The 13,344-nt window shown below is 38.5% G+C and overlaps 2 protein-coding genes across 4 annotated transcripts in view; one reads left to right on the plus strand and one right to left on the minus strand.

Annotated features, from left to right (window-relative positions):
- Positions 1-743: 743 nt before the first annotated feature.
- The window catches only part of LOC136848667 (2-amino-1-hydroxyethylphosphonate dioxygenase (glycine-forming)-like), a 22,009-nt gene continuing 9,408 nt past the window's right edge, over positions 744-13,344 (minus strand). For 2 of the 3 annotated variants that reach the window (XM_067121109.1, XM_067121108.1), the window contains exons 2-5: positions 12,021-12,167; positions 9,124-9,238; positions 1,851-1,961; positions 744-1,026 (exon numbers count right to left, since the gene is read on the minus strand). In XM_067121109.1, the coding sequence (XP_066977210.1) occupies positions 815-1,026; positions 1,851-1,961; positions 9,124-9,238; positions 12,021-12,164 (582 nt within the window). In that variant the 5' untranslated portion in view covers positions 12,165-12,167 and the 3' untranslated portion in view covers positions 744-814. The remainder of the gene's footprint in view (positions 1,027-1,850; positions 1,962-9,123; positions 9,239-12,020; positions 12,168-13,344) is intronic. The other variant, XM_067121110.1, reaches the window with a different exon arrangement.
- Positions 4,188-13,344, plus strand: part of tn (tripartite motif containing protein thin) — a 128,222-nt gene continuing 119,065 nt past the window's right edge. Inside the window, exon 1 of the mRNA XM_067121103.1 lies at positions 4,188-4,604. The gene's annotated coding sequence lies outside the window, so the exon portion shown is untranslated. The remainder of the gene's footprint in view (positions 4,605-13,344) is intronic.

Genomic DNA, 13,344 nt, shown 5'->3' on the forward strand with positions numbered 1-13,344 from the left:
AAGGAATGATAACCTGGGACCAGTTTTTGCTTGGCAGATGAAAATGCCTTCAATGAATTGTTTAGGAAATTCTCCACACCATTCTTTCAGGATTGATTTGTAAAGGCGGTGGGAACATTTGTGTCGTTGCATAAGGTAACTATGGCACTGCAGACAGGAACTGGAATATAAAATTTATCCCTAAGACCAAGGACTGGGACATATGAGGTCATTCAGCGCTGAGAATAATGATGAAACAATTGTTAGGAGAGGGTGGAAAGTAAGACGGAAGAAAGAGAATATGAACGGAGGTACAGTAAAAGAAATGAAAGCAGTTGCAGCTAGTAATGCCTACATTGTACCGCATGAGGTGCACTGACGGCGCTAGCCTCCTACGGGGTAAAAAGAGAGGCACGAATAATTCTGAACGTATTAAATTCTGGACGCATGCTGCACTAACTTAACCAAGAAAAGATCGTATTACAGTACCCTTGTTTAAGCAAATCCTGTGGAAATACCGTGTAATTTTCTTCCTTATATATATATATATATTTTTTTTTTTTTTTTGTTAGATCGTATGTATTATACTGTATATATATATATCATATATATAGATATATATATTTATATACATATGTGTACATTGTATATATATGAATGTATATATATATATATATATATATATATATATATATATATATATATATATATATATATATATATATAATAACGGTCAAGGTACACTGACAAATAAAGTGTTTTAGTACTCGACCAACGTTTTATTGCTTCTTCAATCCTGCTGAACGTGCATTATCTCGACAATACCCTGGGTATCTCACTTACACCTTTTACTTAAGTAAGCAAGACAGATATCTTTGTAGTGCTGAAGGGAAGGTGTCACGACACTGGGGTCCTTGGCTCTCTCGTCCCAATCGCGCATGCGCAGAATGGCTTGGAATTTAGGGTCCTTGCGAAAAACCTCGACTTCCGCTTCGGTCATCCTTCCTCCTTGGTGTTCCAATGTCGTCTTACTGGCTGGGGACAGGCCTGTTGGATCATCATTGTAGTAATTATGGTAAAAATTTCATCATTGGTTGTTGGATCAGGTTTTATTCAATATAAAAAATCGTTTGTTAATGAGGGAAGCAAGGTAATGTTCACATAGCTTTAGTATGTACAAGTGCACTGCATAGAAGTAATATGTTACTGCTTATAACCTTTAAAAGGTATAGATTTCCGAAAGTATACAAATCCACCGCCTGTATATGGCCTCTCCGTCTCTTTCCAAGGAATCATAATGCTACCACCAACGTAGGGGGTTAGTACCGTCAGTGCACCTCATGCGGTGCAATGTAGGCATTACTGAAGGTTCTTTGCAAAGTTCCTCCCGCCCCTAGCTACAACCCCTTTCACTCCTTTTACTCTGCCTCACTTCATATTCTCTTTCACCTTACTTCGACCCTCTCCCAGTAACTGATTCATAGTGCAACTGTGAGGTTTTCCTCCTGTTGCACCTTTCAAACCTTTTCCTGTCAATTTACGTTTCAGTGCTGAATGACCTCATAGGTCCCAGCACTTGACTTAAATTCTATATTCTATTCTTCTGCTCTATAATGCTACCACTAGTAATCAGCAACTCTTTCTCTCTCTCTCTCTCTCTCTCTCTCTCTCTCTTCCCTCACCCACTACCCCGCCCCTTGCCCGGGAAAAATCTTGAGTCTGCCACTGTAAATAGTCTCAGTCTCTCCACAGGAGTTACAAGCCTCCCACCGGTAGTATCGTCTCTCTCCGATGTAAAATCGCTACCAGCATCGTAAGGAAGAGTAACACCTACTGTAATCCTTCAACTGTTGATCTACTTCTTCACTTACGTTCGTAATAGTTAGGGTCCGTAGTCACGAGATATCTTTTCGCATCGACGTGTCTCCTGACGAAGTCTGAAACCTCTGAAGGGAACCCGAGTCCTTCAAGATACTCCTGGCCTGAGAGAGAGAGAGAGAGAGAGAGAGAGAGAGAGAGAGAGAGAGAGAGAGAGAGAGAGAGAGAGAATTAATTTCATATATTGTAATCTGTGCTTCACTTTTTAAAGATATTTCGGTGCTACTATAGTAGGCGGTCTACCTGCGTTTTTCTGCACTGTTTCGCCGTGTTTAGTACTAGCCCCTCGGAGATTAAATGTCCCTAAGTGCGCTTGATCACATTTGATCCCCGAGGGGCTAGTACTAAATACGGCGAAACACATTTGATCCCCTAGGTAGACCGCCAACTATAGTAGGCCTAGCACCGATATTTCGTGCACTGTTTTAAAATCTCTGAATCAAGCTTTGTCTGCCACAGAATTGACAACTACATGGTAACTGTAAGCTAGGGTAAAAATTCAGCTCAGAAACTGTAAAAAAAAAAAAAAAAGCTACAAGAAAGACAGTACATAGGAGCTTCATTTATACAAGAGGAAATGTCTAGATTATGAGCTGTCAGGGAACACATTATGAGGTCCTTTAGTCTACGGCTAAGACTCAGGGATTAAGGTTATTAATCCTCTTGAAATTAAGATTTTCAATAAATTAATTCTGTTTGGTTTCCTTTGGCCCATGAGATAGCATTTATCCTGATTTAAGACAGCTTAGGCTAATTGTGTGTATATATATATATGTATATATATATAATATACACATTGTATATATATATATATATATATATATATATATATATATATATATATATATATATACATATATTATTTAATGAAGTCCTTTTAGTATCATAATAATTTTATGATGATGAAAATTATTGTGATACTAAAAGGACTTCATTAAATAATATATGTATATATACAATATAATATTATGTGTATGATTATATATGTATATATGTACACATGTGTGTTATATATACATATATTATTTAGTGAAGTCCTTTTAGTATCATAATAATTTTCATCATCACACATGATCGCCATACCTTTACTATCATTATCATCATCGTTGTCATTTTCATCACTGCTGATATTTTCACCATTATAATTATAATTTCGTTATCATTATGACTGTTTTTATCATGTTATTGTAATTTCATTTAATGTTACTATTTATACAACGTAACACTTATGCAACAAAAATTCATCAGTTAGTTCTCATTAGTGCCGTCGTAATTTGTGCAGGTCAGTTATTATTATTATTATGATATTATATGAGAGACGATGCCTCGATTTTCATATAAAATGGAAAAGATAACGATTCTGCTCAGAAAATTATTATTATTGTTCAGAAGATGAACCCTATTCATATGGAACAAGCTCAGAGGCCACTGACTTGAAATTCAAGCTTCCAAAGAATATGGCATTCGTGTGAAAGAAGTAGGAAAAGATAATCGGAAATATAGAAAAAGATAAATTATTAGAAAAAAATATAAGGAATCTTATACTTTACAGTAAGATTACAGTAAGATATCTTTAACAAATTTCAATTCAAATTCAAAAGATTTATTGGCATATATTTCATATACATCAAATGGGGGTGTATCAGCATGCTGGTACACCCTCCAAAATATTTTAACAAAAATAAATTCACCTTCCAAAATTACTTGTTCCAATAGAAATTGGGAACTTCTTAATTCTTGGAACCATATTATTGTTAAGTAAATAACACACCTTCTCTGGAACTGTATCAACACTTCTGTCCCTAAATATTCTGAAAGTTTCAGTACAATATAATACATAATGATGTAGTTTACATGAAAAATGATTACCATAACCAACATATTCCCATGAATACTTGTATCCTAACCTTAACCTCATTATAAATATGTCATTTTAAGAAAGCTTTGCCATATGTAGTATGGGTATTTCCAGATAATACAAATAATGCCTCATGCTAACTGCCGCCTGCTAAAATCAGTCTCCTATGCAGCTCACGATGACTCATACCTCTCTTTATTTGACGAAAACTGACACCAACAATAGAAATATCAACAGAGGTTTCATGTGTTGCATCTTTTGCTAATTTGTCAGCAACTTCATCTGAATACATACCTATATGTGAGACGGTATCCAGTAAAATATAACATAAAAACCACCTCGTTCTATCTCATATCTCATAAATCAAAGCCTTGCATTGGTATGGGTATATCAAATCAGCATTTACAGTTACCAGAGTTGCCACCGTTTCTACAAACGGCCAATAGATGGCGGGAGAATTGCACCGCGTCAGTCTTCCAGCCTACGGTGTGTGGCAATGTCCAGTTCAAAAGTTCGACAGAGGGTTTTCGGTGCTCATCGTCCTTAAAGTTCAGTGCGATACTTTTAAATGATTACTTACTAATGTATACATTATCCAGCAGAAGTCCGTGAACTCCTATCGTAATGTTTTGGGCCTTAAATACGTTAAATTTAAATGCTAACCGGCAACTGCATAAACCTCGGTGGCGTTGGCGGAATCGGGCCCCCTTGTTCTGGAAGCTGTGAACCGTCGGTTAGTAATGGCCGTTGTATTTTAGTTAAATGTGAGCCACTGGGCGAAACTATTAGCGATTCGTATACCATATCAACTAAGAAATGAAGTGAGAACAGACAACGCGTTGCCGATGGTTCGTAGAGCTTGGTAACAACGATCTACTTAGCAATAAGGGTATGTGAAAATGAAGCTAGGCTAACCACTAACATGAGACGTTCATCTTTTCATTATCACCACGATTGTCCTTATCACCATTATTGTTATCAGCATTATCATAGTTTACACCGTTTTTCTCATTAGTGTCCTTAGCGCCACCAGAGTCATTGTCATTTAATATTATCGTCATTGTCAGTCACTGCACATAGGCTACCGCCACGCTCGTGGCAGTGTTATTATCACTGTTATTGGTTACTAGGCTATATCCACAAAGCTTCTTCATCGCAACCATCGTCTTCTCCTTTGTCACCATCATCATTATTAGTCATTAGGCCTTCACCATCATGATTAAAATTATCGTTAGGGCTCTGTTCATAATTGTCATTCCCACCAGTCATCGCAGCCATCTCGGGATCGCCAAGATCATAGGCAGTCATTACATCGTCAGTGTCGTCACAATAGCTATTATCGTTCAACGTCATTGTTATTATCATTATTTTCACCAACGAGGGTGAATAAGGATAATCCATTTTCCTTATTTTGTGCATGGTGTGAAGGCAGGGTCTAACAATTGGGTGTATCCATCCACCTTTGTGAAAGTCCAGGGTAAACTCATCCTTTGTAAAGTAGACGGCCGCGCAAAGATATCGTTTATTGATATAATTTGTCGACCACACAACATGTGAATGGGTGTATGTAATACTTTGATCCCCGAGGGGCTAGTACTAAACACGGCGTCCCAAGGAACTTCCGCCATGTTTAGTACTAGCACCTCGGAGTAGGTGTACTAGGTGGATACATAGGCCTACTTCAAGCAAACGTTTGACTTCGGCGCCTTTCATACATTGATAGCATACCATTTCATCCTCGGGGAAAAGAAAACAATAATTGGTCACTGGAATAGTGGTTTGCCTGTACAAAATATTTTGCAGCCAATTATTAAGATAATAATAATGTTCAACATATAAAATATGACATGCCATCATCATGTCCGGTCCAGCCATGCGATTGAGGCTACCTCGTAGATTTCGGTTAAATGTCTTCCGTTGCAGCTATACATATTGCTAGCCATCAGATATTTTGGACTGGAATCAGATATCTTGAACTCACCACTTTCCCAAGTACTAAAATTTATACCAAATAGCACCAAGTGAACGGTGATAAAAAATGCTCATTTATTCTAGAAACCACCGATAGATGGCAGAATTGACTTGGGGTTTGATAGCTCCTCTAATGAAGTGGAGAGGGATGATTTTCGTTTAATATTACGTTCGGAATAATGTGTAAGATATATCGAAATAACAGCATCTCCGTAAGGGGGTTAGTGCCGTCAGTGCACCTCATGCGGTGCACTGTAGGCATTATGTAAGGTTCTTCGCAGCGTGCCTTCGGCCCCTATCTTCAACGCCTTTCATTGCTTTTTCTCTACCTCCTTTCGTGTTCTCTTCCATCTTACTTTCCACCCTCTCCTAACAATTGATTCACAGTGCACCTGCGACGTTTGCCTCCTGTTACACCTTTCAAACTTTTTACCGTCAGTTTCCGCCTCAGCTCCGAATGACCTCATAGGCCCCAGTGGTTGGCCTTTGGCCTAAATTATATATTCAATTCAGTTCAGTCAGTTCAAATAAGAGCGTAGTAACTTGTACGGTATTCTTAAGAAGTCTGAGATTTTATCGATATTTTTGGAGTTATTCACTATTGTAATACTGAATGGCAACTGCTCAATATACCCTCAGTCGATGTCATGAACATCGGTTACTTCTTGTGCTGGCCAATTATCACCACATAACACGAACTGCTGTAAAATTAATGTACTGTACTAGTGCTAATTACTTAGGTAATAAAGCATACGCGAATCACTCCAAGCGTTTTTGGTTTCATTGGTTTTTAACATATTCAGCGTATGCCAAAAGTAAGTAGCTATCAGTCATTTAAGTAAACAGTTGGTCTTCAAAATTAATCGTACAATGGGCAAGTCAAAATGTTTATCCTCTGCACAAAGGGACTAATATGGCTCTATAATATACAGAAATTGAAGAAAAACTGACGAGGAAAGAGCGATGATGTCAGAAATGAGCATGACAAGTATTTAACGTACACTGATACAAAACAACTTAATTTGTTAGGTCTACAGTACTTTCATAATGCAACAATTTTTAGTAGCGTGAATGAAGGCAGCGTATTTTTAAAAATTTTCATAGTATGGTTATTTACATGAAATAATAACAATGACTTTAATTTCTTGAACCGTTAATATACCTTTAGTACGTTGTTCGCAAGTCATTTCGCAAATTTATAGGATATGTTATTAGACCTAGCGAGTTCAAAATCGAGGCATAGTATCAGTTATCAATAATTAATCTAGATTTGTGAGGCCCCTACAATGGTATTAATTTTCCTTGTTTGCGGTTTCATTTCGATGGTCCTGGGAATCCCCTGTCCCCCAAAGGAGATAGTCTTTTATCAATATCGAAGGAGATAGACTTTTATCAATATCGTCTTGTTTTGACCGGTTCTCGAGTTTCATTTTGAGTAGTGTTGCTTGCTGCTTTGACTAAGTAAAAAGAATGACTCGGCACAAGACCTAAGTTGAAACAAGAATGCAAATAGAACTGGAACCCTGTTCATTTTCCTGCCTAATCATAATGAATACTGTTTCATAAAAGAACATGAAAAGACAAGCACTTAATGTGTAATAATATTTACTTTTAGCTATTATGATTGATCAGTGAAGTGTCACAAGCGGGGGTAGTAAGGTGGTGGTGGTGCTCAGTATTCCGTCTTTGCAGTTATGTTATGCTTGATTGCGGTGTTTTTGTGTGTTGCTTCTGAGTTGTCTCAGGGTCCACCTAGTTGCTTTTTGCTGGATGGTGACCATACAAGCGATCTTAATGCCATGGGCTACGGCCTTTCACATTCTTGGGTTTTGAGTTCCCTTGATCTAGGGTACACCGCCACATTTTCTCTTGTTGATTTAATTCCTTGTATTTTCATAATGTAGACGGTAAATTCTACTTCTATGTGAGTGTTCTGTGGCCTCGGTTGGTTGACCTTCCTCTAGCTCACGGGCTTAATCTAAACCAATCTGCTATTCTGTGGATGCTTATTAAGCCACTTTATGGCATTTGGTTTGGGTTTACGAACACGTGTGTTTATTGGGAATAATAATAGAAGTGTGTTTATTGGGAATAATAATAGAAGGTACTATGAGCTGCAGCTAGGCTTACAAGCGACTATGTCTCGGGTTGAAATTTTGTTGATAGTTTGGTGTTCATGGTAAAATGAGTTTTCATATTGTCATGTAACATTGTTCCAAAATTCTGCTGTCTCCTCTGCAGAATGAATCATAGCTGTTGTTCATTGTAAGCTATTTCATAATTCTTTGTGGTTTTCCTTCTATAACGCAGTTCACTCTCGTGTTACCTAACCTCTTACGGTGTTATCAGAGCTTTGTAGCCGAGCCTTTCTTTTTTTTCTGTCTTTATGAAACAATTCTAGTGATAATTGTTGATGGACATTACCAACAAGCCTAATATTCTCCTGTTCTCCAATTGCACATCGGTGACAAGCCACTTACTGGGGAAATATTTACCGTTAGGAAAACGTTATTATTTCAAACGCGCATGTTTCAGCAATTGAGTGTTGAAGGTATTCTTGTAATTCATGATTTAGCCGATGAGGAACCGTTACATTCTTTAGATTCAGTTTATAAGTAGATAAAAAACGGACAAGTATACGTAACATATATGCAAATCACATCGAGTAACACTACGCGTTAGGAAACTTTTTTGAAATATAATTTTATTTTAATCTCTAAAGCTTCATATTTATCACAGGTATGTCACGATAAAGTCGGATTCTAGTACTTTCATGAAACAGGCGTCTTTTCACAAGAGAGTACTCAGATAAATCACATAAGAGTACTCAGATAAATAAATAAAAAAAAAAGGGGACTGTTGCGAGTTGCCATGTAATGCATTTCGTTGAAAATCGTTGGTAAATCACATAGTCATGTTTGTGGGATATTGCATATGAATGTCATGATGACAAATCGACCCACTGCAAGTACCAAACGATGTGGGTAATAAGTAGGAAAAAACTATGCTGTTAAGAGTCTCTCTCTCTCTCTCTCTCTCTCTCTCTCTCTCTCTCTCTCTCTCTCTCTCTCTCTCTCTCTCTCTTAATCTACAATGCCACTGGCCTCTCATCCGAAGAGAAACATGAAAAGAAATTTATTGGTGATGCAAATAAAAAATAAGTGGCATCAGCATTTTGTAAGATTTTTCTGGTATCTATTTGATAAAAGGAGTTTGCTGCCTGGAATGCTTAAACATCCGACGTAAAATAGCTTCAGAACAGGTACTTTAGTCAAAAAAGAAAACTTTTGTGCCCCGTTAATTTTACCCGTTAGAATATTCAAGGGATACTAAACTTGCTGGAGAGCATTTACAAAGCTTTTACTTACCGGGAATTTCTAGCCGTAGAGCCATACGTATTTATTTGTGCGTCATTTCCGGCGTTTATGAAAACTTACCGAGAGCCTCGTGGTTGCAGATGCCGTACACCAGCCCGTCTGTGATCATATGGGGCTTTGAGAGGCGTTTCCCATGCAGGTGTCCGATGTCGTGGAGTAAAGCTCCGATGATAATCTGAAAAGGTGATAGTACTAGTGAATAGTAATTATAAAATTTGCGTCACACGGCCTCGAGGGCGATGATAATACTAACTGAGAAGCGACATTTTTAAACGCATGCTTAAGAGAATAATTTTTAATTTTTATTTGAGGGTTGTTGATGATATTAGATTGGACGATAACGTAAGAAAGAGAGCAGAATCGCTACAGCATTTTTGGAATGAAAGATTCTTCAGATGGTGTGAGAGGAAATGTATAGAGTGAATGTTAAATGTATGAGTAAATGTGAAGAAAGCCGTTTAGATGAATTGCTTCCTAAGTACATGTGGAATACAGAGGAGGGCGGGCGGGGTGGGGTGGGGGAGTAGAGATGAGACTATAGTGAAGAGGTGGGGTGAGTGTAGGGGAGGGTGGACTGCCGAAAGAGTGAATGGCGAGAATGATCAGAGCTGAAGACATAGAGAATGATCCATTATGGGAGTGATAGTGTGTGCTTAATGAATTGTGAGTGGATCGCTGTACTGGATTGTTAGACTGTAAGTGGTAGTGCCGTCAGTGCACCTCATGCGATGCACTGTAGGCATTACTTAATGTTCTTTTCAGCCCCCCTTCGGCCCCTAGCTGCAGTACCTTTCATTCCTTTTGCTGTACCTCCGTTTATATTCTTTCTTCCATCTTACTTTCCACCCTTCCTAACAATTGACTCATTGTGCAACTGAGAGGTTTTCCTCCTGTGACACCTTTCAAACCTCTTTACTGTCAATTTTCGTTTCAGCGCTGAATGACCTAATAGGCCCAGCGCTTGGCCTATGGACAAAATTCTATATTCCATATACTATAGGTTAGAGGTGTTTTCACGTTGCTGATGAGGCTTCGAAGTAAAATGTATGAAATGTCAGTGAGGTTCCATAGGTCTTTTAACAGCTTATTCATTCTTGATTAGTGGTTGGAGGATAAATATAAGTTTTTTTTTTTTTTTTTGAAGCCAGTCCCTCTTAGGCGGAAAATTTTATCACTAGAACATTTTATTAGTTCTTATATATAACGGTCTTTTATTTCCAGTGAACAAACAGGAAACTTTTTTTTTTATAAACTACGTAAATTATTGCTCATCTTACACTTTCATTAACATGATGTGAGTCATAAGATTCTAAGAGATGCGAGTCAGAACGAGCAAGGACACAGTTCGTGAGATCAGCAAACAATTTTATTACAATTAAAAGAGCGAAGCAAACTCCCACCTAACGGTGTAGTTGCCAAATACTCTGGACGAAGAAGTTTCTGAAAGCATTAGAAGCATATTACGCGGAGAGGGACATTTGTTATAGGCCGGATATAATTAATCGTGCCACAGTAGATGTTTCCCGCATCTTGAAGCAAAGCTACAATTATTTAATTATGAGGACAATAAACCAAGAGTTTAATTCGATGTGTCAATTTATTTCGCTATTTTGGCAAACTATTGGGAATTTTAAGCTCTGAGTCATTACAGATTTTTTGACTTGATAAAATTTAGGCTGCCAAGCCAAGCGTTGGGCCACTTTCGGCCATTCGGCGTTTAAGAAAGTGAAAAGAGGGAGTCTGAGTGGTTTGACGGCAAGGTAATGCGATTCAGATAATAAACGGGGTGAAGTACAGGGCTCTAAAGGTGAAACAGGTAGAAAACCCCACATCTGCTGTAAGTAGTGATAGCTAGGGAGGTTGAACAGCAAGACCAAAGAAAGGAATCGGGAATGGAGGTAAAGTAAAAGGCTAAAAAGTAGGTACAGCAATGGGCTGAAGGGACGCTGCACACACCCTTTAGAAATGCCAACAGTGCACCACTTGAAGTGCAACTGACGGCTCTGCCTGCCAACTGAGGGGTATTACGTATTAAGTATATCTTAGTTTAACCAGACCACTGAGCTGATTAACAGCTCTCCTAGGGCTGGCCCGAAGGATTAGATTTATTTTACGTGGCTAAGAACCAGTTGGTTACCTAGCAACGGGACCTACAGCTTATTGTGGAATCCGAACCACGTTATAGCTAGTGGTAGCTGAGAACGGAACCCGCTCGACTAGCTAGAATATATAAAGGATATATAGACAGTCAGGTTTTACATTTAATCGAGAAAAAATTACATTTCTTTTTGGAAATCGTAGTTTGTTTTCAAGAAGATTATTGGAAATGAACAGAAACGAACGGGAAGAGAAAGACCAATAAGATCTGTGTCATCTCATCGGGCTCTGATTTTTGGAAGTGGTTCATGAAAATCTAGCTATAAGGCCAAGGGCTGGGGCACTTTCAACCATTCGGTGCTTAAGATGAAAAGGACACTCCAATTCCTTTTCACCTTAAGCACTGAATGGTTGAAAGTGCCCCGGTGCTTGGCCTTATTGCCAGATTTTCATGAACCACTTCCAAAAATCAAAGCCAGATGAGATTGGAACTAGATTGCGGAATCCCGTCGGGGGTTAGTGCCGTCAGTGCACCTCATGCGGTGCACTTTAGGCATCACTTATGGTCCTTTGAAGCGTCCGCTCGGCCCTTAGCTGCAACCTCTTTCAATCGCTTTACTGTACCTCCGTTCATATTCTCATTCTTCCATCTTACTTTCAACCTTCTCCTAACAATTGATTCATATATAGTGCAACTGCGAGGTTTTCCTCCTGTTACACCTTTAAACCCTTTTTACTGTCAGTGTCGCTTTCATAGCTGAATGACCTCATAGGTCCCAGCGCTTGGCCTTTGGCCTAAATTCTATATTCTATCCTATTCTGGATTGGAGAAACTATTCCATATTCCAGCGTGTTCTTACTTCAGGAGGAAACCCTTCGGTCTCGGCTAGATGAGCAGCCTGAAGGGCGTGTTGCTCCTGGCTGACCATTTCTCCTATGTAGTCGTCGTTTCCAAAGTCTCCGAAGAGAGAGAAGACGTCGTCCACGGCTGCCTGGACATCCATTGTCTGAAATAAAAAATTAAATGACTCCAAACCCATTTTAGTGCCATGATAAAGAGTGTAAAGAATAAAAACAAGCAATAAATTGCGCCGAAGTTTCTTCGGAGCAACCGAAAAGCTTATAATCAAGGCCACCGAAAATAGATCTATCTTTCGGTGGTCTCGGTATAATGCTGTTTGAGCCGCGGTCCATTAATATTTAAGCCACGACCCAGTGGTGGCATGTCCTGTAGCGTTGCCAGACGCACGACCGTGGCTAACTTTAACCTTAAATAAAACAAAAAACTACTGAATCTAGAAGGCTGCAATATGGTGTGTTTGATGATTGGAGGGTGGATAATCAACATACCAATTGCCAGCCGTCTAGCCTCAGTAGTTTTTAGTTTTCTGTAAAAGAAACCTGTTGTGTCGGCTTTGTCTGTATGGCCGCACTTTTTATGTCCGCCCTCAGGTCTTAAAAACTATTAAGGCTAGAGGGCTGCAAATTGGTATGTTGACCATCCACCCTCCAATCATAAAACATACCAAATTGCAGCCCTCTAGCCTCAGTAATTTTTATTTTATTTAAGGTTAAAGTTAGCCATAATCGTGCTTCTGGCAACTATATAGGATAGGCCGCCAACGGGCCGTAGTTAAAAGTTTCATAGTTCGCGGCTCATACAGCGTTATGCCGAGACCACCGAAAGACAGAACTATTTTCGGTGGCCTTGATTATAAGTTGTACAGAAAATTTCTTCGGCAAAGTTTTTACTTGTTAAGATCTGCGGGCGGACAGAAAAAGTACGGACGCACAGACAAAGCCACCTCAGTAGTTTTCTTTTACGGAAAACTAAAAAAGCCTAACTGTTTTTAGAAATGATTTCTCGTTCCTGGATAAATTTGTTGATATATATTGATAAAAAACAAAAAGTCCAATGTAAACTTGTTGCTATATCTTGACAAATAATGAAAAGCCATAATAAATTTGTCGCTATATCTGGACAAATAACGAAAAGTCTAATAATGTTGCTATATCTGCACAAATAACGAAAAGTCTAGTGTAAATTTGTTGCTATATCTGGACAAATAACGAAAAATCTAGTGTAAATTTGTTGCTATATCTGGACAAATAACGAAAAGTCTATAATAAATTTGTTGCTATGTCTGGACAAATAACGAAAAGTCCAGTATAAATTTGTTACTA

The sequence above is a fragment of the Macrobrachium rosenbergii genome, chromosome 19 (genome assembly GCF_040412425.1).
Source record: "Macrobrachium rosenbergii isolate ZJJX-2024 chromosome 19, ASM4041242v1, whole genome shotgun sequence".
Classification (NCBI taxonomy): Eukaryota; Metazoa; Arthropoda; class Malacostraca; order Decapoda; family Palaemonidae; genus Macrobrachium; species Macrobrachium rosenbergii.